Genomic DNA, 26,710 nt, shown 5'->3' with positions numbered 1-26,710 from the left:
AACTTCTTTGCCAAATATATTTTCATTTAAAATATGCGCTGTGTTTAATAAGTTTAAAATGTGAAAAAAATCCTCATCTGCACATCCCTAATAATACAAATCGACCAAATTTTGTAAGAATATATGTCCAGGTTATTTTTATATTCTGACGTAAAAGAACAATTTGGAAAATGAGATCCTCAGAGGAGTGCGTGAATGCCGCAATTGATCTGACGGCAGCTTATTTTATATTTTATGGTTTATAAAAAAAGGGAATATCCCGCACACTATTAACTTGCAAAAAGCATAATTTTGCAAGTTAATAGTGTGCGGGATATTCCCTTTTTTTTTTATAAATGTTTGGTGGACTTCATTGTCTCTTCATCCAACGCACCTAACCGGAACTAACATGTGTGCGACATTGTTCTTCTATTAAATATTTTATATGGTAACATTCCTTCAGAGAATTTGCTAAAATAATAATGTTTTTATTAGTACTTCGGCTGATATTGGCCTGAGATGGGCCGCGGCAGTCACGAGTGTCAAGTTCATCGGAGACAAGCAGAAAGCGTCAAAACGTGAATGGTTTTACAAGCCGATAAGAAAATATTTTGGGTGAATTCCAAATGCCTTTTGCGCCATTGAAGGGCACTTCACGAAGAGGATTTCGCATGAACAGTCGATCCAAATAAAGAGACAAAAGACGCTGTATTTTATTGCTCTATTTGCCAAGTGTGTTTAATTAGCCACACTATGAGACACAATTGCGCAACTTTCTCTAGAGTTCAAGAGATCTGATCTTCGAAGGGAATAGGATATAGGGAGGATCACTTTCGATTAGAACTCGCCCTTTATCTTTTTGTGAGCGGCAGCCATGTAGGCTTTAACCAATCATTGAACAGATTATTAACAACCAATCATAGAACATTTTCAGAGCTCAAAGTGGAGTGTTGAGAAGATTTTATTTAATTCACAAATCAAAAGTTTCATAAAAAAGAAATCAAGAATGCAGGTCTTAAAAGATGATGGTGCTTTAGGCAAATCATTAATAAACAAATGACAAACAGAGAAGAATTTCCATTGTGTTTTATGCTGTACTTTCATCTACCATCTTTCTGTGACTCTTTTTTTCAAAGTACCGCTTTAGGCACCGTTTAGGCACCGGAACCGCTTTAAGAGTATCGATTTGGCACCGGTATCGAAAAAAACCCAAACAATACCCATCCCTAATTGAGAGTCCAAGATGACGTTGTTACTGGAAGCTAGTTATTGCAATTTATAAAGTTTAAAATATGGATATTTTTCTTACAAAATCACATCAATTACCCGCAGAAGGCATTTATTAACCCATTGAAGCCATGTGGATTACTTCTGTGAAGGATGAACACACTTTTTTGAGGTTTAAAGTCAGAAGTTGTTCCCTGATCCGTGTTTTCTACCATTATTAAATTTGGAAGAGCAATGACATTTACTAAAATAACTCCAAATGTGCTCGTCTAAAAGATGATGGACATGTGTATCTCGAATTGCTTGAGGGTGAGTAAATCATGGGGTAATTTTGATATTTGTCTGGAATATCGCTTTTATGTCATCATTGTTTGTATCCTGTACAATATGCTAGAACTCATATGCATTCATGGCTATGGATGCCTACTGTACACTCAACCCAGATGTCACCTATGATCTCATGCTTTGGAAGGTGTGGGACATCATGGTGTGTTTGCGAACGATGAGCTCATACATACAAACAATATCCATGATAGTGAAAAGGAGAAGATCTGAAAACACGACGTTTTCTCACAAGCACTCCAAGCCGAGCCAACAGAGGAAAAAACACAAATGATTCCCTTTAAAAACATCTTTTTAATAAGGTGCTAAAAATCATTGACACGTAGTTGCATAAAGACAGGGGCGTGTACGGTCAAACTCCAGTGCCACTTACAGTATGATTCATGAACAGAACAAAGCACAAGCAGACATCACAAAAAACAAAGGTCACAGGTAATTAAGGCAATGTTAAAATAGAGAACCTTCTGTACAGTAAAATGAAAAGTGTTTCAACATGCAAGCTTTCCAAGAGGAGAGCACAATCACATGTTTTAAAGTTACAGAGCAAATGTATCGATGACAACCTTAAATAGGTAGAAGACACACTGAGGTCAACACGAAATCCAACATCAGTCCTCTCTGGAAATGATTTGAAGTCTCAAGCCACCAAATTACACATCTCACCCATCCCAGCAGAGTTACACGGAGTTAATACAGGTGACATAGCCCAGATTTAGATTTTTAAAGGGTCTCATGGGAATACAGAGACACAGAGAGAGCGAGTAGACAAGCACTCAAGTGAAAGCAGTGATCTACTTTCCCAATTATAATTAAACCCAGTTCATGGGTCAGGGAGTATTGCACTCTGGTTGCATGAGGTTACGCCACAAATAACCAATACAGTATCTACCGAACACGGCACTTATTGCTGGCGAATAGCATTTTACTGCTCCAGCAGTGTTCAAAATGCTTTTCTGTAACAACATTCAGTCATAAAAACCGTCAATTTTAGTGTATTCATCCTTTAAAAGCAGAGTAAATGTAAGACAGAACTAGTCAATAAATTACATTTAAATCCTTCTAAAACATGACAGATTGCATAAAATAAAAATAAAAGTCTTGTGCAATGGGCAACCGCTATGTGTGCATGCTACCGCTATAATCCAAGCCAACCGGCTGCATAACAATGGTTAAGAAACACAAACTGTCTGCTACTATGTTTTAATAAGTATAACGCATCCCTTCTCACTTAACCCTTGAGGCGATAGTACATTTAAACCAAGCTTAAACATCTAAGCTTAAAAGTCCAACCACAGCATACCATGCTAGCCTACCAGCCAAGTCCCACAGGGAAAAGATCATGGATCCTTGCATAATATGTATCGATAAGGGAAACAGGAAAACGGCATATGTGACTTATTGACAAGCCCATCACGGGTCAATTAAAGCTCGCATCCCACAGGCTATTCGCAAGTGACATTACTAAACTAAGAAGTCTCTAGTCCACAGACTGCTGTAGCTCCCGCCAGGCAGCTAATTAAGCTTGTCTATAATTATCCATTACGCTCCCATTAGATGTCATGAGAGCGCTGTAGGAGCCATCACCATGGGTCACTGCCAAATCCATCAGTATCGTGCCAGTATCTCAGTTGTGACATGTAAACAATAATTACCACTGATACTTAAAAAAAAAAGTAAAAAATGACAACAAAATATAAAACGACGGTAAAAGTCAAGTACAAAGGTCAAGATCTACACTTTACGTCTCTGTAATTTGAGTTTCTCACAGTTAGTTACGATGCTAACACTGTCACCACTGCTGGTTTTAGCCTATAGTTCACAATAACAAAACACAGACCCATAAAAGTGAGCAGCATGTTTTGTGCCCTTCCTTTTGTTTGCAACACTCCCAAATCAACATAGTCTTCTGTTAAAAAGATGCATGTGTGTGCTCAGACCGAAACAAAGACGTCCAAATAGAGGCGGTCGTATGACTCCCTGAAGAAGATGATGAGGAGGAGACTGAAGATGCAGGAACCTGTTAGACACCAGTTCAACCAGGATAACTCTGAAAAACAAACAAAGTTGACTGAGTTTTGACATGCATCAGTTGGAAATAAAAAAAAAATTAATAATAGGGCTGCACAATTATTTAAAAAAAACTGCAGGGTTACGGGAAACAATTAGATAATCGCCAAAAGCCTCAATTACATTTGTCCATTTGTGCTCATTTCTGTGAGTTTCGGCTATATGTTTGGCCACCAAAATACAGTGCTGAATCAGAGAAGTTGACATGTACTTCAGTCATTCATTTTGGATTTTTTACTAACAACATAACTTCCATCATTTTGTGATTTGCATTATATTATTCAGTTTGGGACGTTTAGAATTTACCATACAGCTGATTCACAAAGTTATAAAACGTTTCAAAACGTATATATTACTCAACAATAATAATCGCAATTACAATACCAATGTGAATTATATGAGAATTATGATTGTCATAATCGTGCAGCACTTATAAATAATTTGCTGTATGTATATATACATTACAGGCCAAAAGTTTGGACACATTTGACTAAAATGTTAACTATGATCTTAAAAATGATTTAAGCTGAAGGTGAATGGTTAAATGCTTAAAATGACTTTTGTAGATAAAAATATACCTGTGCCAAACAGATTACTTTTTGTAATTAGAAAACTTAAATTTTATTTTAAAATATTATTTTTGAAATAGATGACTTACACTGAACATTGAAGAAAAAGCAGTCAATAAGAGCCCAGATTAAATATGAAGTCTTTCTATACTCTTTAAAATTCATCCTAAATTGAAAATTTAAGAAGCTTCTTAAAAAAGGACACGCATATGGTTCAACAATTTCTAGACAAAGGGTGACTGCACTTCAAATAATAAATTATAACAGAGTTTTGGTTTATTTTGGAAGCTTTTAGTCACCAACATAATTTCCAAAGTTGCATTTGTGTTATGCCATAGTTTGGATTAGTTTATTATTATTATGTCATATAGAATAATGTATAAATAAAGAAAAAGTTTTTGGCCTGTACTTTTTCAAAGGCAATAAAGGCATTTCACTAAAAGCCCTAATGCTGTTTGTACTCAAAAAGTCAAGCAATCATGACTTAAATTTTGCATTTTTAATTCATAACCATCTTTGTTCATTTAACTTATTTGCTTACATAAACTTCAAAAATTAAAGTGCAATTAACTTAAGATTATCAGTTCAAAATGCTGTGAGGAATACCTATAAGCCTTTTTGCCTGAAAATTTGAAATGATTTATCTTTGGTCCAAGAATAACAACGGATGGGACATATAAACCAGTTGATAATTAAGTTTTAGACTCTTTGTAACATCATTTTTTAGGTGAAGTCACCCTTCAGGTGATCAGTGTTTCCTTTAGTATGCATTCACCACATTTAACTCATTGTATTTCTTTCTACTCTAATGAAGATACACGTAAACAGTGCAGTTCGTTGTGTGCTTCTGTGGAGAATTAAGTTCATTCATTGGTTGACTGACAGAGTCAGTCCTGGATACCTTTCATTACACATTGTTATATAAAGTTAAATGACAATTTAAGTTCAGTCTTTATGAACACTAAGTGAACTTAAGTGCACAGTACAAACTCCAATTTTGGTGAGCTTAACAATTTAAGTTCAGTCTACGTGGCCACCAAGTTATACAGTACGTTTTTGGGAGACACATTACTTAATTAAATTGAGTCAACGAGTTTACTTAATCAAATCAGTCAACTTATTAGGGTTTTCAGTGTTCATTTAATTACAGATACACTTGAAGCCTGAATGTCATAAAACCTCTTACATTTTGGCCCTGTAATAAGTTTGGACAAGTCTGTACTGTACCAAGAATGCTTATGAATATTTTTAGTTTATAACCACAAATCAAACAACAAAAAACAGCTGGCTCTCCACTTGTTCGCCGTGATTCAACTACGCCATATGTTGCTTGGCAAAACTAAATGCTTTATTTTTGCTACATCACCCCAAAAAAAGTTTCAAACAAAGACAAAAAAGTAACTAAATATACTTTTAAAGGTGCAGTGTGTAATTTTTAGAAGGCTCTCTTGACAGAAATGCAAAATAATATCTAAAACTATATTATATGGGGTGTATAAAGACCTTTCATATTGAACCGTTATGTGTTTATTACCTTAGAATGAGACGTTTTTATCTACATACACCGAGGGTCCCCTTACATGGAAGCTGCCATTTTGTGCTGCCATGTTCATACAGAAGCCCTTAATGGACAACATTTTTACTAAGTTGTCTCCAACGTTGACATGTTTGTCTGGTGGCGGCTATTGTAGCTTTTTTATGTGTTTCAAAAGTCATAGGTGAGCAGTGGACTTAGCCGTGGGGGTGCAGTTCGCAACCTCACCACTAGATGCCACTAAAATTTACACACTGCACCTTTAACTAAAACCAGCTTGCACCGACATATCTTAAAATACATCACTGATATTGTCTTGTCTAAAGATGCACACCTTTAATGCTTTTTGTAAGGTATGTTTGTAAAACTGCTTAGTGGCCTAGTCCTGAGCTGACTTACATTAAAACCCTGTCTGTACAAAAGCAATACAAGTCTGTGATGCTTTTGTATTGAATATCATTACAGCTGTGAATACATTACCTACAATCTCATTTATGGAAGAATCACAGCTGAGCTAATATTTAATACAATAAGCTATTCTTACTCATGTAATGCTGCTTAATAAGCAGTACAGATTGTGTCTAACCATATTCACATTTATGCATTCAGCAGACGCTTTTATCCAAAGCTACTTACAAGGTGAATATTTTATCCGTATGTGTGTTCCCTTGCGATCACACCCATAACCTTTTGCATATCTCTATCAATTGAGCAGAAACACCAGCTATAACCTTTGTCACTTACTGGACAAATAAATGTGTCACTCTTTTAAGTGTTTCTCACCAAACACGGTTATTTATGGGTCTAACAACCAAGTTCACTTTGAGCATAAAATAAATCTGTGAACAGAAACTGTACAACTAGTAAAACAATTAAAGTTACAGAATAATATGACTTGCTGGCTTTACTGTAGTAGCAATACTGTATATGGGTGATTCTCACGAAACCATTGAAACACCACGGCACTAATGATTTTAGCTTTAAAATGTGTAATATACTAACATTAAAAAGCATCAGAATTAACACAATACTGTGTTCTACCTTGCACAATGTGTGATTTCAACATAAGAATTTATAATTGGAAATTTTATCTCATTTTCTGCTGAAATTCTCATTACCGCAATGTGTCCAGCTGTGTTTGAACATGCGTTATGTTGTAATTTAATCAAATTAACACAAAAATATTAGGAAAAAAATAAATGGATGTTTTGCTAGACTACTTTAGATGACAGAAAAAATATTTACTGAATATTCATGTATAATAATAATGAAGAAAAATTAGGAAAAAGATGTGTCCATGCCTGATGTTCTCATCCTCCGCAACACTTTTTGAGAACAGTTTAAGCACACATACAGAATTTTCAATAAAGTTTGATTTTGAGTGACCAAGCACATGGACCAGTTACTTCAAGATGGCTACCAGGTAAGATCATTTTTTACAGTTAATTTGAAATATTGTCTTGTCAGAATGCTTACACGACATTTTGATTATCATTACCGCAACAGATGCTTATTAAATGTTAATTTAATTAATAGAAGCATAATACTTTGATTTTAAATGCATGTGCAGAATCTCCAAATTATGTTCTTTCAGGTTTTCATGTCATTTTGAAAATATGTCAGTGTTGATGTTTTCTGACTGTTGCGGTAATGAGATTTTTTAGGACTAATTTTTTTAATTATGTTACAAAAAGTGTTAAATGATAAGTAAAAGTTTTTAAATTAATGTTCCCATTTACTCCAGACTTTGTTTTTCAATGTCTGGTGGGAAAAAAAGTAAATGTAAGCAATTTTTACATTTTCATGCTTGACATTTTTAAAACCAAGTTTTCGTGAGAATCACCCATATCACACAATAGTTTATTAAATACTAAAAGATGCTTGTAATTCTCCATGATAATAGCTAACACCAAACTGGCTTTCTGGTTTTCGCTTACAGATACCAGTGACTTCTGTATTACAACAACCACAAAATGAGTCACTGTAAAAATGTCATGCCCACAGACAGGACATACAGATATCGCATGGAGGACAGTCCCAAACTCCTGCTTGCTTTTGACCAAACATATTAATGCTCTGATAAATGAAGGTGAAGTCTAGAGAAACTTAACATGGCCACTGTCTAAAAAAATTATAGTCTTTATCAGAGTCTTTAATGTGAGAAAGCACAAAGCAAACCAGAAGCACTGTTTGCCACAGTTATCGTGTTCTTTTTTATTGGGCAGTAATGCTTGGCCAATTCTAAGTTACGAGGGGTTTTACATTAAAGTTGAAGGTTAGCACATCAATAGCATTAGTCTTCAACACTTCTTACGTGTAAAAATGAACTAAACGTACCATGCAAGACCTGTGCATTTCTCAGAATGAATTCAATGAACGAGTCTGCTAAAAGTTGCTGCAAACCAGGTCAAACATAAGGACCTCTTAGGAACACAGACGAGTGTGAAACTTAATTTAATACAGAAGTGGATTTCAATTTCGAGGTGTCCCGTATTCAGATAACAGGTTGATCAATTGCCCCTGAAGCGAGAGGCGAGATCGATGGCAGAAGGTGAAATGCATGCTGGGTCAGCTGCTGAGTCCATCTGGGTTAAATGATATGATTTAGCCATGCAGCACAGTCGATGCAACCAGACGACGTAGACGTGCGCGTGGAGTCGCTCGACTTGTAAAAAGAGGTACGTGGATTTTCCCCAATAGCCCCATCATTAATCAGGCCTTGCCAGCCATTCGGCAGTGCTGTGGTGTAGCGGTAGGTTAATGGAGTTGTGTTTATCTGGCCATTATGTCTGTGCCGCACGCCCGTCCCAGCCTCATCAATTTAAAACGGAACGAGGTAACGTCAGCAGGTGGGACGTATGCGCCGAATGTTAATGAAGGGAGCCGTTCGGTCAGGTAATCCAATCAGACGTTCCCAAAATCTGAGAGTTGCCAACCCTCGCCCCTCCGATGCTAATGGAAAGGATTTTGGACACTGCGCGAGGCAGCATCTTGGCAGGGCAGTTGCGTTATCGAGAATACAAAAGATGCTCGCTTCGTCGTTTGAAAGATTCAATTTCTCTCTCTCTCACCTTCTTTCCTCTGAATAATGGAAACAGGGCAATTAAATTCTGTCTGTCGGTTTACGCAGCAGTCAAACTGTTATGTTGCATTTCCTTCTTCTTAATACCTGACGGCAGAATGCAGAGATGTTGTTATTAAGGTTGCAATTGAGCCTGTCTTGTTTCTGCCATCGTCTCAAGGGCTATAACGTGTTGAAAAGGCCACGGCAGAGTGACAGCGTAAACAGGCTACTTGCCGTGACACTCTCCATCGCTCACATACGGAGCAGCGGGACAAAAGCGAGGACAGAGTGGGGGGTTTGGGTGGGGGTAAGTAGACATCTTAAAGCCTCTGTCTCGTGGCGTGATCAGGCGGTCCAATGCCTCACTCACCCACGGGCTTTCTCACTTTCTGTCAGCGGAGCCGAGGCGTATGAGATGTTCCTCTTATTGCTGTAATTATTCTTAATGGCTGCCCATTCGGCTGGCAGACTGACGGCATATTTCAGCTCGGTTTAACGTCTCATCTGTCTGGCCCCAAGGAGCAGCGGTGAGGAAGGCTGATTGACAGCTCGCAGGCACGGTTTTCGCTTTAAAATTCAATCAGACGTACATTTGGTGCATCTAATTTTGACTTGTTTACCTGGTTTGTGTTGGCGTCTCTGAGTGTGCTAACAGGTACAACAAAACGCTGATAAATCAATGTGCAAAAATTAGCACGTCCTAAAAACACGACGACCTGCGTATGTCGAATAAAACCCAGAATACAAGTACAGGGGTTTACATGCAGATCAATACAAGCACAAAAAAGATTGGGGTTTAAGTTGTGCTCTTTTAGACTAAGATAACGTTTTTTTTAAGGGACAGTAAGTAGGGTTTTAAGTGTTTTATTAATCAAAATCAATGTCTTTATTCATAAATATGTCCTCGTTGGTGTCAAATGACCCTTTGCCAGTGATCTGACTTTTCTTTGTAAGCTTAGTATTTCTTTTCTTTACTTACATTGAACGGGTAAGTCAAAGGAGGCTTATGTCATTCTGCCATACTGATAAACTATAATAGCTGAGAGGGACAAAAAGCACTAGCCTACCAACGGGTTTCCACAACCCGTTATCATTCAGAACACGTGAATTAGCTAAAACGAACAAGGAGATCAGTGAGTACATAAAGGCTACCGTAGTTGCAAGACGCATTTGAAAAAGCGAGGCGCTAGAGAGCACTATTCGTCTGAATGCAAAATACAATTTCACCACTAGATGGGGTAAATTCTACTTATTTTTAAGTTCAAGCTAAGCCAAAGATGTTGGATATAACAAGATTGAGCACTTTTATAGGGGAACAATGCAACGCTCAATATGGCCGCTTTGGTGACGAAGTCCCGCCTTCCAGTTAAAAGAACCAATCATCAATTGATAATAAATACCGATGATTATTTGAAGGAGGGGCTCTGTACAGTCATGTGAGGCGCTTGACAACCTGTGCACAAGGTGCAGTTGCTGAAACGACTCAAATAAAGGTGTTTTATTGAGATTTGAGCTTAAGGGGGACAGAGAATGAAAAACCATTTTTACCTTGTCTTTGTTGAATAATGGTAGTCTACCCACATTCACAAACATACAAAAAGTGCTAAACATCTTAGTCTCATAGAAATTCCTTTTTTAGAAATGTCAGCCAGAAAACAGCCCAATCTGAAAAACTGATGCTTATGACATCACAGGCATCTAACTGCCCTTCCACTTTAAAATAATTGGCTACATTTTTTGAGTGGCAGCAAAGTCAGCCAATCAGTAATGAGATTGCAAGTTAAGTCAGTAGGGGGAGCCAAATAGGTGCAAAACCACTTGTTTAAATTCCCCCTTCTAATAGAGCTATCTGAGAGAGGTTTTTAGGAAGCTTCTAAGGCATTACAGACGCAAACAAAAAATTTTTTGTCTACATGTCACATCACAGAACAAGGATAAATACTCTGTTCAATCATTCTATGTCACCTTTAATAAACAAAAGTTTTGGTACAGTTGATGTTAGGTTTAATAAAAAAAAGTTAATTGTTCCTTTAGCACATGATTTTGGAGATATCGGTCTTTCTCTATTCAAGTAGACAGGACTTTAGTCTTGCATGACTGAAATAACTGCCCGGAGATGTTGCAAAGATGGCCGTCTAATAGTGTGACTTTGGGTAAGCTTAGCAATCGTGCAAGCAAATGCATCCTTATTTTAATACCTCCTTGACCATCTATGTAGAATCACTTTAAGAAAGTCATGTTTGCAACACCTCCGTTAATTCCTATCTACTTAAATGGGAAAAGACAGACTTCCATATTTACATGCTTAAAATCACATAAAAAAAATTTTACGGAACAACAAAAACTGACATCCATAACTTTTGTTTCTTAAGCTCAAATTGCTCTTAAAACACTTTTTCAATGTCGTTTCAGCTACTGCGTCAGCTACAGGTTGGCAATCCCTTTACGAAAATCTGTATAAAGCCCTTCCCCTTGAAAATGTATTTATCAACTGATGATTGGTTCTTTTAACTGGAAGGGGGGACTTTTGTCTCCAGAGCGGCCACATTGAGCGTCTGATTGTCCCCTATTCAGAGTAATAGCAGTGCTCGATCTTGTTATATCTAACATCTTTCATAGAGTTTATTGCATAAATCTCTCTCGTTACTTCTGGAAGAAAAACTAAAATATAATTCAAATTACAACAACAATAAAAATAAATGTTCCCTATAATTCGTTCCATCTGATCAATATTTACGCAGCAGAAACAGCCCATATGTGTCCCATGAATTTCAAATCTGCTCCGTTCATGAATACGGTCGGCTAGTGAATAAATCAGTGCTGCGTATTTCCACATAAAATTCCATACTGAAAATCAATAGACATTCGGACAGACAGCAGCCGAATCATTCTCCGTTCATTTAGCTTTAATCTGGGAAACCTCTACTTTCTTTACTCATATATTTCTTGGATATCTTGACTGATTTTTTCTTTCAAGCAACATCATGTATACCTCTATCTAGCGGCTAAACAATTTTGTGAATGTAGGTGCATAAAAATTGAATGAGGTAAACATTTTGCCATCTTATGATCACAAAGAACACACAGTATTTCACACTGTATACATCTGGCACTGCGATTTGCGGTCAGCACAGGTTTAGTGATGCTAAAAAAGCACTATAGCGCAGTATAAATGCGCTGCTAACCAGCTAAATAATAAAACTGTTAAAAACTAGACAGGCGCTCAGGGTTAGCCATGGTTTAAAAAAACCCTACAGAAAACCTAAGTTGACCTTCACAGGCAACTGAACATTTGCAGAATGGTCTCACTAAGCCATAGAGAATAAAAAGACTGGATTGTTCATTATTATATTTACAGGTTATTCACAATTTTCAGAATGAGGGGAACAAACCAAAAAATAACAGTGGTAACAAAATAAAATCATTTCTTTTTACGTCATTTTACATTTAAAATAGACAGAAGACATTTGTGCATGTATCACTGGTCAGAGGCATGTGCGATGCTTGAATGCAAATCGTTTCAGTCTTGGGTGGCTAAAAAATGAGCGGCTATAAAAAGGAGATCTTTCAGGTAGACAAATATTAAAGGTCCCGTTCTTCCTGTGTTTCTGAAGCTTTGATTGTGTTTACAGTGCGCATTATAACATGTGTTCATGTTTCACGTGTAAAAAAAACACAATATACTTATACTGCTGTTTTCACCGTCCTAAAAACGTGCTGATGTCTTCTTTGTTCTATGAAGTCCCTCCTTCAGAAATACGTTTCGAGTTCTGATTGTGTAGTTTGTTTAGTGTGTTGCGATTCGACAGCAGCTTAGCTTAGCAGAGCCGTTTGAGCCAAAGCTGGCGACTGACATATTCCTGTGGGCGGAGTTTAGTCAAAAACTGTTTTATTGACGTCATTCAATCAGGAAGTAGAGGGCTGTAGTCCAAACCGGCCGTTCGCTGTAGGCTTTGAAAGAAGACTTCTGTTAAAGGTGCAGTGTGTAAATTTTAGCGGCATCTAGTGGTGAGATTGCGAATTGCAACCAACGGCTTATTCCACTGCTCACCCCTCGCTTTTGAAACACATAGAGAAGCTATGGTGGCCGCCACCGGACAAACATGTCATCGTCTGAGACAACTTAGTAAACAAATTGTCCGTTAAGGGCTTCTGTAGAAAAATGGTGGCACAAAATGGCAACTTCCATGTAAGGGGACCCTCGGCGTATGTAGATAAAAAGGTCTCGTTCTTGGGTAATAAAAACATAACGGTTCATTATGAAAGGTCTATATACACCCCTGATCATATAGTTTTGTATATTATTTTGCATTTCTGTCAAGAGATCCTTCTAAAAATTACACACTGCACCTTTAAAGAAAATATATCGCCTGGCAGTGAACTTTTATTATTTATACTCTATCAGCAACATTACACACTAACTAAAGTTTGAAAAATGGGATCAGGAAGAACGTGACCTTTAAAGGAAAAGTTAACCCAAAAATGAAAATTCTTTCAAGATATTTGGATAAATGATGGTGGCCAAACAGTTGATGGTACCAATTGACTTCCAAGGAAAAATACTATGGAAGTCAATAGGTACCATTAACTGTGCGGTTATTATCTTTAAATCAAAATTTCTTCATGTTCAACTACAGAAATAAACTCAAACAGGTTTAAAGCAACAAAAGCGTGATTAAATGATGACACAATTTTCATTTTTGGGAACTATCTCTTTAAGAATAAATTTTTCAATGCACGCTGACATTATATCTAAACCATATTTTAATCCATGTAGTAACAAGATGGAAAGAAACTAGGTAATTACAGGATGGTAAACAACACAATAAACTGTACATTTTAATCAGAGCTCAAGGGTTCTCTAAAACAGACAATAGAGAACACTACAATAAAATAAGAGGCTTGTGTTTTAATACCGTGCATCAAATTATTAAAGGTGCACCGTAAAATCCGTTATTGTTCTGCTGGCCCTCAGGGTGCCTGCATACTTGTTTATGTTAGAAAACCTTACAAGCCAAAATGGGTCTCATTTATGAAACATGAGCGGAACGTATTTCTGTGCAAATCGTTCGTGAAACCATTCGTATGCAAACGTTCACATTAAATTGAATGCGACAATTTACATAAAAAATGATTTACACTGAAATTCGTTTCATAAACAAGCCTTAAACGGGAATGGCAGGATGAAGGAAAAAAACTTAAGTATGCAAACTTGCTCATTCGTGCGATTAAAAGTTATGCGTGCATTCCCATTTGAAACTTATCGGACGGTTGGATCGGGCTGGTGTGCATGCTCGAATACAACAAAACAAGCAACGTTAGTATCAAAACAGGCTTTTCGGTTTATCTCTGCATTTTAAACTGCGTTAATGAAAGCATTAAACACAAAATAAATGAAATACTTCAGCTCAAGCACTTTAGATAGCAGAGAGCTGAAGCTTTTAGCCATTGGAGACAGTGAAAAATTGCTGGATGATTCTGATGAAACAACCAGAAATCCATCATCTCCTCAGCGCCTACACACTGGTTGCCCTAAACAGAAACAAAAGTGTTCAAAATTGCCAACGCAATAACCTTCTAAATATAGAGACCTGATTGTTTCGATGTTATTTTCAGACACAGCGCTGTGTTGGCAGGACCACTGCGGATTTGAAAGGCCCACAAAAGCAGAGAGCATCTCATGGCTTCATTTGGGACCAACAACCAAATCAGATTTGAAAGGATGAGCACAGCTAAGCTCACTCATCTCGGTTTAATCTTCTCAAGGGAATCAACGCACAGACTGGGGAGCTTTCACAGCCTTTGCTGACAGCATGCGATGCGTCCAGCAACCTGTCTGCTTGTAAAAACATGGACCCCTGTCAGCAAGTTGGTTAAGAGCACTGAAAGAATGCTGAGATGAGTGTTGCCATTTTGATTTGATGGTCTACGGTACACAGCCATATAGGTATACCTTATTTCTCACATTTTCTGATAAAATGGTGAGTACTCCTTGTACACCCACTGACTTTTGCTGTGAAGTTCCTCGAGGGATCTAAGTGGTTCCATTGGCATCCCTGTGCTGTTGTTTACTAGTTACCTGGGTGTTATCTAGTACAAATCAGAGATGTTCACAAGTCTCTGAGCTCGAGTCCGAGTCAAGTCTGAAGTCTTTGAGCTTGAGTCCAAGTCAAGTCTGAAGTCTCTGGGCTCGAGTCCAAGTCAAGTCTCAAGTCTCGTTGTAACAAATAAAACTCTATTAACAAATAAAGAAATTATAAACATTTATAAAAAAGAACAAAGTTGCACATTAAGTAAGGTCTAAAATTAGCATTAGGTACAGAAATTAAATTAAATGGATAATAACACTGTCTTTATTGTACAAATTAAATATTATTATTATATTTTTGAGCAATAGACGTGATTTTTTTGTTTGTCTTGGGTTGTTTGATTAACATAAATGACACAGACTTAAGTAGGTTAATTGAGGTTACTGTCTCTTTATTAAGAAAAAATAAGCCCAGATTGGTTTCTGACTGGTTTCTTAAGACATAAACAAAAATGTTTTATTAGAAAAAGAATACTGTGAGATCATTTTGTGTGTGTGTGCCCTGTCAAGAAAAGAAAGATTTTATGTTGGCTTAACTTTTGAAACACTTCTCTCTGTATGTGAACTACTGAGGGCACTGAAACGCGTGTTCAAACACAGGTGGAGCGCTTCAGGAAGAAGATGCAGCAGTCGCTTCACATAAAAACGTTACATTGTTTTTCATTGCTCTATTCAGCAAATGTATGTTAATGGACTACAGTATGACACAAAGTAGCGCAACTCTGAACCTGACTGGAGCTGGACCGGACACACTTAACCGCATGTGCGTACAGAAATCTGCTCAATTTAGCGCCTTTTTGCGGTTAAATTGTTTAACCATTTAAACAATTGCAAGCCTTAGAAACAAGTTAATGATAAACTTACCTTAAGTAAATTGCATATTAATCCGCGAATCGCATGCGAGCCGAACCGCGGATCCGTCACAGCACTACCCAAAGCTTCAGATGAGTGGGACCGCAGCAGCCGGTGCATTCGATTCGCGCGCTGCGCGCGCGGAGCAGATACGTCACGTGTCACGTTGTGGGCAGGTTGTAGGTAACGGAGGGAGGGGTATGACAGCGAGCTCATCAGACGTTTCCTAAAAATAAACATTGTTCACGAGTCGCGCGGCTCGAGTCCGAGTCGAGTCTGAAGTCTTTAAGGGTCGAGTCTCAAGTCGAGTCTGAAGTCACTGTGTGTGCGACTTAAGTCGCACTCGAGTCCGAGTCTCAAACTCGAGTCCCCATCTCTGGTACAAATTATAGTTTTTTTACTGCATGATACATCTACAGCCTGCGTGCTAACCTGAAAAACAATGTTGACCAATAGCAAGAGCTGCTGCAGAATAAAATTATCATGGACTAACTGTCAATCAACCTGCCAAGCTGTAGAAACCTGTCAGAAAGCAGCTTATGAATATTCAGATGAAAGCTTTTCTTCACACAGGAGCTGACGTCAATCTCCATCCATATTCTTCATTATTCTTTCATGAGAATAACCGTACACCGAAGGTTAATCTCCATTCAGAATAAAGAGAATGACTGACACAGCGGATTAAGTCTGATTGAATGTCACTAAATCGCATCATACAATAAGCAATTTCTTGTATTAGCTATTTTGCAATAATGCCGAAACCATAGTGGAGAATACATCTAATGCACTTATTCAGTCCCATAATCCATTGCAATATGATGTGTATACAACATACAGTACGTTAAGGCGGGGTGTATGATCTATGAATGCATATGTTGACATTTGAAATCACCTAAACAAACACGCCCCTACCCCAATAAGGGGTGTGCGGTATGATGATATTTGATCGTGAAGGATTAAAATGTCTCCATGATCCACTTTTTTGGAAACATCGTTGTATCGTGATTTGTGCCTACATCAAGTACGCGATAAGGGTCGCGCTACATTAAGGCAAGGTAAGGGCCGGGTATACCTTTTTTCCGCATCTGGCTCATGCGCGCACGCGTCCACGGAGCTTTCAAAGTATACTAACCGCAGCTACGCGCGGATGGCCGTGCTCCGACACATACACAATACAAATGATTTGTTACTCAAATAATTACTCTACCAGGCAGCACTAATTTGCAACATTTACGGTGCATTAAAAAAAATTGGATAAGTGAAGAAAAGTAGCCAGTCCACTATTGCAAACAAAGTTTAGAACAAACATCATGATCAAGAAAACAAAGAACAGGAATCAAACATTATGGTGACAAAAATGCTCCACAGCTTTCTGTTCTTGGAAGAAGTGAAAATAAAAGAGAAAACGATAGTGGGTGTACAAATGCTGGCTATTTCCTTTGCGTAATTGTTTGTAGTGGAGTGTCCTGTCTCAGTATTTTCTCGTGCATGCGCTGTTGTACGCATACTGTCCATGCATTTTCACGCATATATTTGTTATCTTGTAGGACTGCATTTTTAAATGGCTGTATTAAGGCTCAGTAATGGCAAAAATAGTCTTTAAAAAACAGCACGAAAAAGAACCGTGATAAAAGCATGAAATCATGATTTAGCCTAAACCAATCGTGATATGATATCCCCCCATATCGCCCACCCCTAACCCCAATAGAATCTGTGGCCGGTTGCATAAAACTTTAAGACTAGCTTTAAAAGTTAGTCATGAATTTTTTTCTTCAAGACTGATCATAACTGTTTTAAGTATGTTACATAGAAAGGTAGATTGGTCTTATTTAAATTCAAATAATAAGACTGATTAGCCCTAACTATTTGCTAGTTAGTCAGAATCATACTTAAGACGCAGTCTTAACGTCACGGCTATGTTTATGCAACCGGCCACTGGACCTTCTTTTGATAGACCCGCCCCGCACATACGCAACCCAGGCAACGATGTTGGTTAGTAGACACGCCCCTTACTGCTGATTGGCTACAATTTGTGTTTAGGTACTCGACCCGACTAACTTTTCCAAAGCGTTTTTCAAAAATTGTGCACCCCAACGTTTAAATGCCTTATTGGTAAAAATACACTGTTCTGACTCATTTTCATTCACTGTATCTTTGCAGTAAAAGTTAAAGAGTTAAATATCAAGGTACCTGTGAAGTAAAAGGTGAGAAAAAACAGCAAAAGTCCAGTGAAGAGGTTGCTAAGGAAGGTGACCAATCCACAGGTGATGCCCTCGGGCACAGGGTAAACGGTCTCGATGATCAGCTCGAAGAAAATGGGTATGCTGCTGTTGATGAAGATACCCACCAGGATACAGGAGGTGTAGAGAGTGGCTAAGGGAGAAGCAAAAGAGATGGGTTGTATCTCAAATACATTTCATTTTTAACACGTTAAATGTAGTTTCATTTAACGAGACACACAAAAGATAAGTGTGATGACAACTGTTGACCAAATTACAGTTGCATATCACATTATTCAACTCTTTAATAAATTCTTTTGAATTTGTAACAGTGACTTTGGCGTCGCCAAATTATTTAATTGCTGCCTGCTACAATAAATATGTATAAACATCTTTATGCTTCAATAAGAAATCAATACTACTGTTAACCAATTTTCTTTTCTGCAAAATATATTTTTTTAATATTTTTTATTTTTATAAAAAACACTTGTTATCACACAATTAAATAATCATTTTAATGTGCTAATTTAAGAGCTAAAATATCTTTTTATTATTTTAGCACATTTAAAAATGGTTGTACTGCTTAATTACATGTGAAAATTGCAATATACCGCCTTTTGTTTAGTTGACCGGTTTCATTTTAAAATAAGCAAAAAACTTTTTGGTTAGTAAATAATTAAAAAGATTATTCAATTATTTTGAGTTTTTATGGAAAGATTGTAAGGTTTGTAGAAGTTTTGGAGTCTGAAACACCATTTGTTGATAAATATTTAGTACAAATTTGTTAATAGTAACATTAAAGGGATAGTTTACCTAAAAATAAAATTTTGTTAATAAAAGTGTCCCTAATGAAGTGTCCTTCAATTGTCTTAAGAACACATTTTTAGATATTTTAGATGACGTCAACAGGTCACGGTGCATGCATTGTAGTCTGCTACGCACACTGAAATGACCAAGGAATAAAGTTGTTAGTTTTGTTTTATTTGTGCAGAAAAGTGTTGCTTCGCAATATTCTGATTGACCACTGATGGCACATGGACTTTTTTTGTCGTGTCGGTGGAATAGCAGTCTATGGGACAGTTATACGCATCCTGGTTTTCATCAAAAATATCTAAAAATGTTTTCCGAAGATGATCAAAGGACTTTTGAAATGACACTGGTACGTGATTTACAATAACACTTCTATTTTTGGGTAAACTCTCTCTTTAACTATGTAGTTACTCGATGATAAACAAATATCAAAAGTAACACATATTTTTCATAAAGACTCCAAACTTTTGCACTCTTTACTTATTGTGAAACTCTGAATAATCTCCTAAAATAAATACATTTATTCATTAACCAGGTGCTTTTATCCAAAGCGACTTCGTCAGAGAACATTTAACGTTATATTGACAAATGTGGTCGAAAAAATTAATTTGCACCGTTGTATCACTGAAAATTTAATGCACACCCAAAGTGGTCATGCAGCTACGGCAGAATGTCATAGGTGATTCCTTATATAATGATTCTACTAGTGAACATTAATATTAATATATTTCCTATAAATTATTTAAAGTTATTTTTAGAGTGCTCAAATGTAAACAAAATTCTTTCAAACTGCTTTGCAAACGGCAGAAAACTATAAAAACCTATCAGGTGTTCACATTGCCATTACGGCCCAATAAGTACCCGTATTTGGCTGGTGCCGGGCATTAACAGAACATCCTGGATATAATAAAAGTGAAAAACATCTTGAGAAAACATACAAATATGAGGTTTAAGTGGAAGACATGATGTCAAGCCTAATAAATTATTAAACATTTCAATGCACACCCAAGGCGGTAATACAAGCACGACGGGAGGCGAAGGTCTGTTGTCAATTATTCCCCGCATAACCATTCTACTGCGATTCACAACCAGACAGAATAAGTCTTGATGAATCGATGTTGGCACAACACGGCCTTGTGTTCATTAGCAAGCGATATGAATCACGAGAGAATGCGGGAAGCCATGGCGACGGGACGCGTGCGCGATATAAACCCATGCCAGATGGACAGCCAGTCCAAGAGCCTGTGAGCCCCGTCTGCCAGGAATTCTGGGAGCGAACAGATAAAAAAGTCAGGTGCCAACCATAAAATGATAATAGATGGAAATGTTTGAGCTGGCTGATCTATGGGGCATATGTTTGTTTCAGACTGGCTTCTCTGGAGCTCCACTCTCTTTTTCTCTTCACTGATCAGGACTTAATGAGTTCCTTAGGCTCTGTCTAAAAGATGCCCATGCCGCCCCACGCCTGGCAGACTCCCTGCGGGTGTCGTTTTTATAGATGTGCATGAGGCAGAACGTATTGTCCTTCTCAGCACAGCCTACCTTCAGTGGAGGGCAGGTGTGTGAGTCTGGGTAGACAGGTGAGAGTGAACCATGTGGCTGCCAAGGACGCCCCGGCGAACATCAGTACCAGAATCAGCTTCAGCATTCCTCGAATGGAGTCGGCGAACCTGAGGGCGAAGAAATATAGAGAAACTAAATCTCAAGTCATAGCTCAAAGGTGACAGAATGAAACTACAGACAAACTAAATTTCTGGTGTAACTTTTCGGAGAGGTTATTTTTAGTGCAGGCACTCACAGAAAATGTCTCTAATATTTCTGCCCTTTAAAAACATCCCAGGCAGAGCTTGTTCAAAAACAATTCACAGTCTCATATATTTGATCTGCATCTAACTTTATCAACGCTGACAAAGTCCTTGGCAGAGTTTCTTCTCATCATGCATCAGGCACGTCTCAGTGTCTCTAACATGATGGAGATATGCCAGTATCTCTAAGGCTTACTCTTTATCACCTTCTCCACAACAGAAATGAAACCTGTTTTAACAAAACACTTTGTAAAGGAACTTGTTGTTGTTATTTGTTCTGCTGAAGTTGCAAAAGACTTTAAATGTTTGTTTTTTTAATGCATTTTCGCATAAAAACAGGATGAGAAAGGCATTGGGAAGAAGGGTGAGGGTAATGGGATATGGACATCATATTTAAACCTATATTTTTTGAGGCACATAGTAGCAAGTGATGTAATGATCACTATAGTACATCTAAAGGATTGTGCAAGTGTTATGGTGCATTCACACCAGCCGCGGTAGAGCCATCAAGCGCGAGTGATTTCAATGTTAAGTCAATGTGATGATGCGTTGACGTGCGTCTGGATGCCAACGAGACAAAATCGCGTCTACCGCGCCACACCAAACACCTCATTCGCACCCTGGTAAACACGATTATGCCTCGTTCGTGCAAATTGAGCGTTGCCGCAGCAAACACGCGAGTTGAAAAATATGAACTTTGGCGGAAAAACGTGCAGCGTTAACTAATGAGGAGCTTGCTCTAGTGACGTGATTACAGGAAGCGAGCGGAGTTGCAGAAGCCCCTCCCATGACGTGAATTTCCGCGTGAATGTCTGGATGACTAGAATTTCACGCGCGAATGAAGCAAGTAAACGGAAACTGTTCAAGCGGCAAACTAGGCCCGGTAGACGCTATTTTGACGCCTCAGACGTGGCTGGTGTGAACCCACGGTTATGGGGCATTCACACCAACCTCGGTAGAGGCGGTAAAAACGTGCTATTCCCGCACAGTTGGACGCTTGAACATTTAAGTTTACTCGCTTCATTCGCGTGTGAAGCCGTGCGTGAAATTTTAGTCATTCATTTATGTGAAAATTTGCGTCATGGGAAGGGCTTCTGCTGAGACTCCGCTCGCTTCCTGTAATCACGTCACTACTACAGCATGGTCCTGATTGGTTAACGCGATGCAGAAATCCGCCAAAGTTCAGATTTTTCAACTTGCGTGTTTCCCGCGGCAACGCTCAATTCCGCGGATCGCGCCATCCGCACCGCACGTTCTGCGCCATTCGCCCTGCAGGATGCCTAATCGCGTCTTTGCATTGACTTAACATGTATTGCGTCTATTGCCTCTGGTGTGAACCCTGCGTAATGCTACCACCAGCTTTGTTGTTTTAGCAAAGTTTTAATGACCATCTTTATTTATTTTTTGCTCTTTTTATTACGATACAAACAGAAAATACTGGACACATGTATACAAAATGTAAAGGAAACCAAAATTTTCAAAACAAAAGGCAAACGTCAGTGTTTAGTGTAACCTCTCTTGGCACTAAGAACATCTCAAGTCCTTTCATTTAGGTTTAAGAGAGGCTGCAGGTTCCTGCAATTGCTCAAGTGTAAGGGGAACTTACATTAAGTAATTAACACTTGATACTGCATACAAATTTTGTGTATTTTATTTTTTGTTTGTATTTTAATAAAGAGACTCATAAATAATTATACACTGTCAATTTACCATTGCAAAAACAACAAATCTAATGGGGCATCATGGTGACTAAAGACTTTTGCACAGTACTGTATATATATATTCTCTTTTTGTAGCCTGTTGTTAGTCGTAATCTCACATATGGTGAGAGAGATGAACGACTGTATCCTACAGGATAACAAACCCGCACAAGCATTTTCTTCTTCATTTGAAAAGCAATGTCACCCCTACTTCCCAAGTGCCGTCTGACAATTGCAATCTGTGCAACGGTTTGTCAGGCGTCCCAGCGTCTGCTCAACTGCTCGGCATACCTCACAGCGCAAAGCATTAATTGACCCGCGGTGACAGACTGTTATGATTCATCCCTTCTGGGCTAAAACCGCCATAACGCCGAATGAGGACGAGTTTTTGACGGGGATGGCGGCCATTATATCCGCCTCCGGAATGACATCAATTAGAATGTGTGGCCATCGCCCCTGCAGCTCAATTTTAATGCAGCCATTTTTCTAAAGCGTGGACTTGACCCAAAGGGATGCGACAGAGACAATGGCGTATAATAACTCACGTTAACGCATTTTCCTCATGATTCGTGGCACTGGGAGGGTGCCGGGACCCGTAACTCACAGGGGCCCATTAATAAGAGATCACACACCAAACAACCACTAATAGTGTCGCTAAGGACCAGGCTGTCGCGGAGATTCAGTCGGGCATCTGTTGCATCTCGTTGCGGTTAGTCCCAAAAGATCACGGGAAACAGACAAAAAACAAACTCGTAAAAGAGTGAAAATCAACCATCAGGGTGTTCGCATACTTTAATCAGCTTTATCAATCCCCATTCGGCTTGCGGCCCTCATTTGAATAACACACAAAACTGGAGCAGCTCACAAGGCTCCACTGATGTTTTTTAACTTGCTTTGTCACTGCCGTAACAGCTTGTCCTAATCCCAAAACCAATGCAGCAAAACAACAAAAAGTTCACCTAATTAAAAGGTTTTCAAAACCTGTCTGGATGTGCTGATAGAACCTCCTACAAATATTTAATCAAGGACAAGGACAACAAATATCTAAAAAAAAAAAAGTATTTTACTTAACTCTAGTCTGGTGTCTTAACAATTCTGTGTAACGTGGCAATTTCATTAGCATTTTCACTCAGTGGTTTGAATAAATTAGATGGAAGAGAGTAAATTAGCTTTGGGATATGGGAGGATCCAAACTACCCTGAAAAAATTGTGGCCAAAAATATTGACACAGTCAAAGTAAATGTCATATCCCACTCTTTACAAATATGAAAACTGTTGTAAATGCCTAGTTTGCCCAAGACACATTTGAAAACTTTGACAACACATTAAAAACACAGATTAAACTTTTTGTCACAGAAGTTATGTAGTATTATAAACAATAACTGTCTATCAACAGATGTATGCTTGAGAACAATTTAGTCAAGAAAACAGATGAAAAATGTATGATTTATCTTGTCCTCATAGGCGTATTCACATTTTTTCTCACTTGAATAAGTATGTACCTCTCCCTAAAATCACTTTCTGTAGACTAGCAAAAAAAGTAGCAAATAATTTTTCATGAAAATGACATAACTAAAAAATACTAAAAATCCAGTTTTTCTCACACTGTAAAAATGAAGAGTTTGGTTCTAAAACGCAATAAATCTATTTTGACTAATTTCTGTAAAAATGTGTTTTCTATACCAAGAAAGTGACAAGATGAAAACCACTGTTGCATAGCATCTATAGGTTATAATAACATAAAAAATTCAAATCCATAACTTGATTTTGAAAGATTTATTATAAAAACAAATTATTTTTTCCACAAAGTTTTTTTTTTAAATGCTATAAATCTATTCAATCAATATATAAATGTGCATTCATCCTTGCCATTTTAGATTCATTTAGTTGACTAGACTAGTGGTATACACTGATTAAAAAAATAAACATTAATGGCATTAATTAAAACACTTACTTTGTCATATTAAGATCATTGCTGTGGTTGACGCTTAACATTTTTCCCAGCAATCAGCTGTGAAATGTTTGGGTCCTGCTCGATTTCCGTTGACTTTGAGTAAAATAATGGAAAGTTTTTCATAAGATCCCTTGGGGTCAATGTATGAGAGAAACTCGATGCTGTCAGGAGAACAAGCACCCGTCTCCCGAGTGCCTCTTACGTAAATTATTAGATGTTGATGGCTTACATTTCTTTCCCGTCACAGAAAACCATCACAGGTTTATCAATGCTATTAAATTATTATTTTGCTTTTGTTTGTTTGTTGATCACGAAGTACAAAGTAGATGAGGAAAACTAGGATTCCGTGTACTCAGCGCGCCGCCATTGTTTGTTGACATTGCGTGGAATGGTGCGCTGTAATTTGTGGAGCAGATTTATTGCGTTCTGTAGAAAAGGAGGAGTGGCGTTTATCGCGTTTTGGGAAAAAAGGGAGAAAAGATGACAGAATAACACGGGTGATATTGGATTTTGCGTAAAATTAAGAATTTGCTTTTAAATACTGACCTGATATAATACTGATTTTGTCAGTAACTAATTTTTTTTCAAAAATGGCGTTTATCGCGTTTTGGAACCAAACTCTTCAAATATTGCTGCCTTAATTTTTTTGTTTAATCAACTGAGATTTAAAAAAATCAACTTACTATTATTTATCTTGACTAGAGATGAGTTTTTATAACTAATAAAATATACCGGTATTTAAAATGTCAACTTCATTTTATAATTATTTGTAGCAACCATAGACTGTAAAAAAGATGTACGAAGTGTCTATGTCATCCTTAGGTTTATGAAGATCGTTTTTGAAGCCAATAGTAGGCGGTGCCTGCCGTCGCCTTCTTGGCCGTGCGTCACCGTGCAGTACTCGCGGATATCCGAAAATGCATAAAGGGGCTGGACGTGGGTAAAGCTGAGGTGGCTGGTTGCTGAAACCGCACCCGCCTAGCTCGACTTTAGTGACGGCAGTGGCTGTTCAACCATCACCCAAGTGGCCACACCCTCAATTATGCAGAACTTTAAGGCTTAATATAAATGAAATGGATGAGTTACAAAAAAATTCTAAAGCATGGACTTGGAAAATATTTTTTTTGCTCTAAAGATGGGCATTTTAACATGGGGGTCTATGGGAATTGACTCCCTTTTGGAGCCAGCTTCTAGCGGCCAGTCGATGAATTGCAGTGTAAGGGCGCACTCACATTATCCAAACCAAACCAAACCATGCCCCAGCGCGATTGTCACCCCTCCCTTCTCCCCCATGGTGCACGCACTCACACTGTACTTTTTATCGATCCGAGTCCGGGCGCGCTTTCGTCATTAAGATGCGTTTGTTTTGAAAAAAGCAGGAAGTAAAGCTCTCCCTTAACACTGGAACCCACCGTAATGATAAGTCTGTGTTTTTTACCCGGAGCCGTTTGGTGCGCGATTACAGACAGCCCTCTCACATGTCATCATATTGCTTAGTTGATCTGTCACGTGTGCAGCTCGGACATTCACGTAACCCCGCTGCGCGCATCAAAAGGTTTTTACAGCGGCAGATGAAGGTGAGTGGTCGCGCAGCTGACGTCTTCACCTTTTGAATCGCGCTCAGGCGCGAATGCACTCACACCACAGCCTTCCGCGCCTGAGCCCAAGTGAACCGGGCTCCGGCCCACCTCTGCAACCCGGCCGTGGCGCGATTAACCAATCCGTGCCCGGGCGTGGAACAGAGCAATCACACTTGTCAAACAAACCAGGCTTTGGGGGTTAAACGCGCCCGAGCGCGGTTTGGTTTGGATAGTGTGAGTGCGCCCTAAGTCACTTCCGTATTGGCTTCATCAGAGAGATCGGAAGGTTGCCCCTCAGTAGCAACTCATCTCTTGTCAAGATAAATAATAGTAAGTTAAAATGAATTGTAAATCTGGGTTGATTAAACAAAAAAATTAAGGCAGCAAAGATTTTTTACAGTGTAAATTTAAAGCTGCAATCTGTATTTTTGGGTTAAAAATTTAAATCAGCAAGTACATAAAAAAGTGTTTAAAAGGAATAAGTTAGGAAAAGTTCACCCAAAAATGAAAATTCTGTCATCATTTCCTCATCCTTATGCTGTTCTAAATCTGTATGAATTTCTTTTTTCTGATGAACACAAAAGAAGATATTTTGATTAATGATGGTAAGCACAAAGCTGATTGTATTTTTTATTCCTACTATGGAAGTCAATGGTTACAATGCAATATAAAGGGTATCACCAACTGTGTGCTCACCAACTTGGTTAAAAATAACGGTTTAGAACAACATGAGGATGAGAAAATTATGACAAAATTTTCATTTTTTGGGTGAACTATCCCTTTAATACTCTCTTCTTAGCTTACAAAGATTCACGAAGTGAGCTTAAAGGAGCATGTCACCCGTGGAAACATTAATCTTTATTAAAAGTGGATCATATTTGTAATCGAAATGTAACAAACTTCGAATTTGGTGCCTATTT

At 38.1% G+C, this 26,710-nt stretch overlaps 1 protein-coding gene across 1 annotated transcript in view; it reads right to left on the bottom strand.

The window, feature by feature from the left end:
* Positions 1-1,822: 1,822 nt before the first annotated feature.
* Positions 1,823-26,710, bottom strand: part of slc49a4 (solute carrier family 49 member 4) — a 64,913-nt gene continuing 40,025 nt past the window's right edge. The window contains exons 7-9 of the mRNA XM_055214879.2: positions 20,294-20,421; positions 17,913-18,095; positions 1,823-3,595 (exon numbers count right to left, since the gene is read on the bottom strand). Of these exons, the coding sequence (XP_055070854.1) occupies positions 3,480-3,595; positions 17,913-18,095; positions 20,294-20,421 (427 nt within the window). The 3' untranslated portion in view covers positions 1,823-3,479. The remainder of the gene's footprint in view (positions 3,596-17,912; positions 18,096-20,293; positions 20,422-26,710) is intronic.

The sequence above is a fragment of the Misgurnus anguillicaudatus genome, chromosome 17 (assembly GCF_027580225.2).
Source record: "Misgurnus anguillicaudatus chromosome 17, ASM2758022v2, whole genome shotgun sequence".
NCBI classification, from domain to species: domain Eukaryota; kingdom Metazoa; phylum Chordata; class Actinopteri; order Cypriniformes; family Cobitidae; genus Misgurnus; species Misgurnus anguillicaudatus.
The sequence above is the reverse complement of the archived record's forward strand: the minus strand, read 5'-3'. Positions and strand labels throughout refer to the sequence as shown.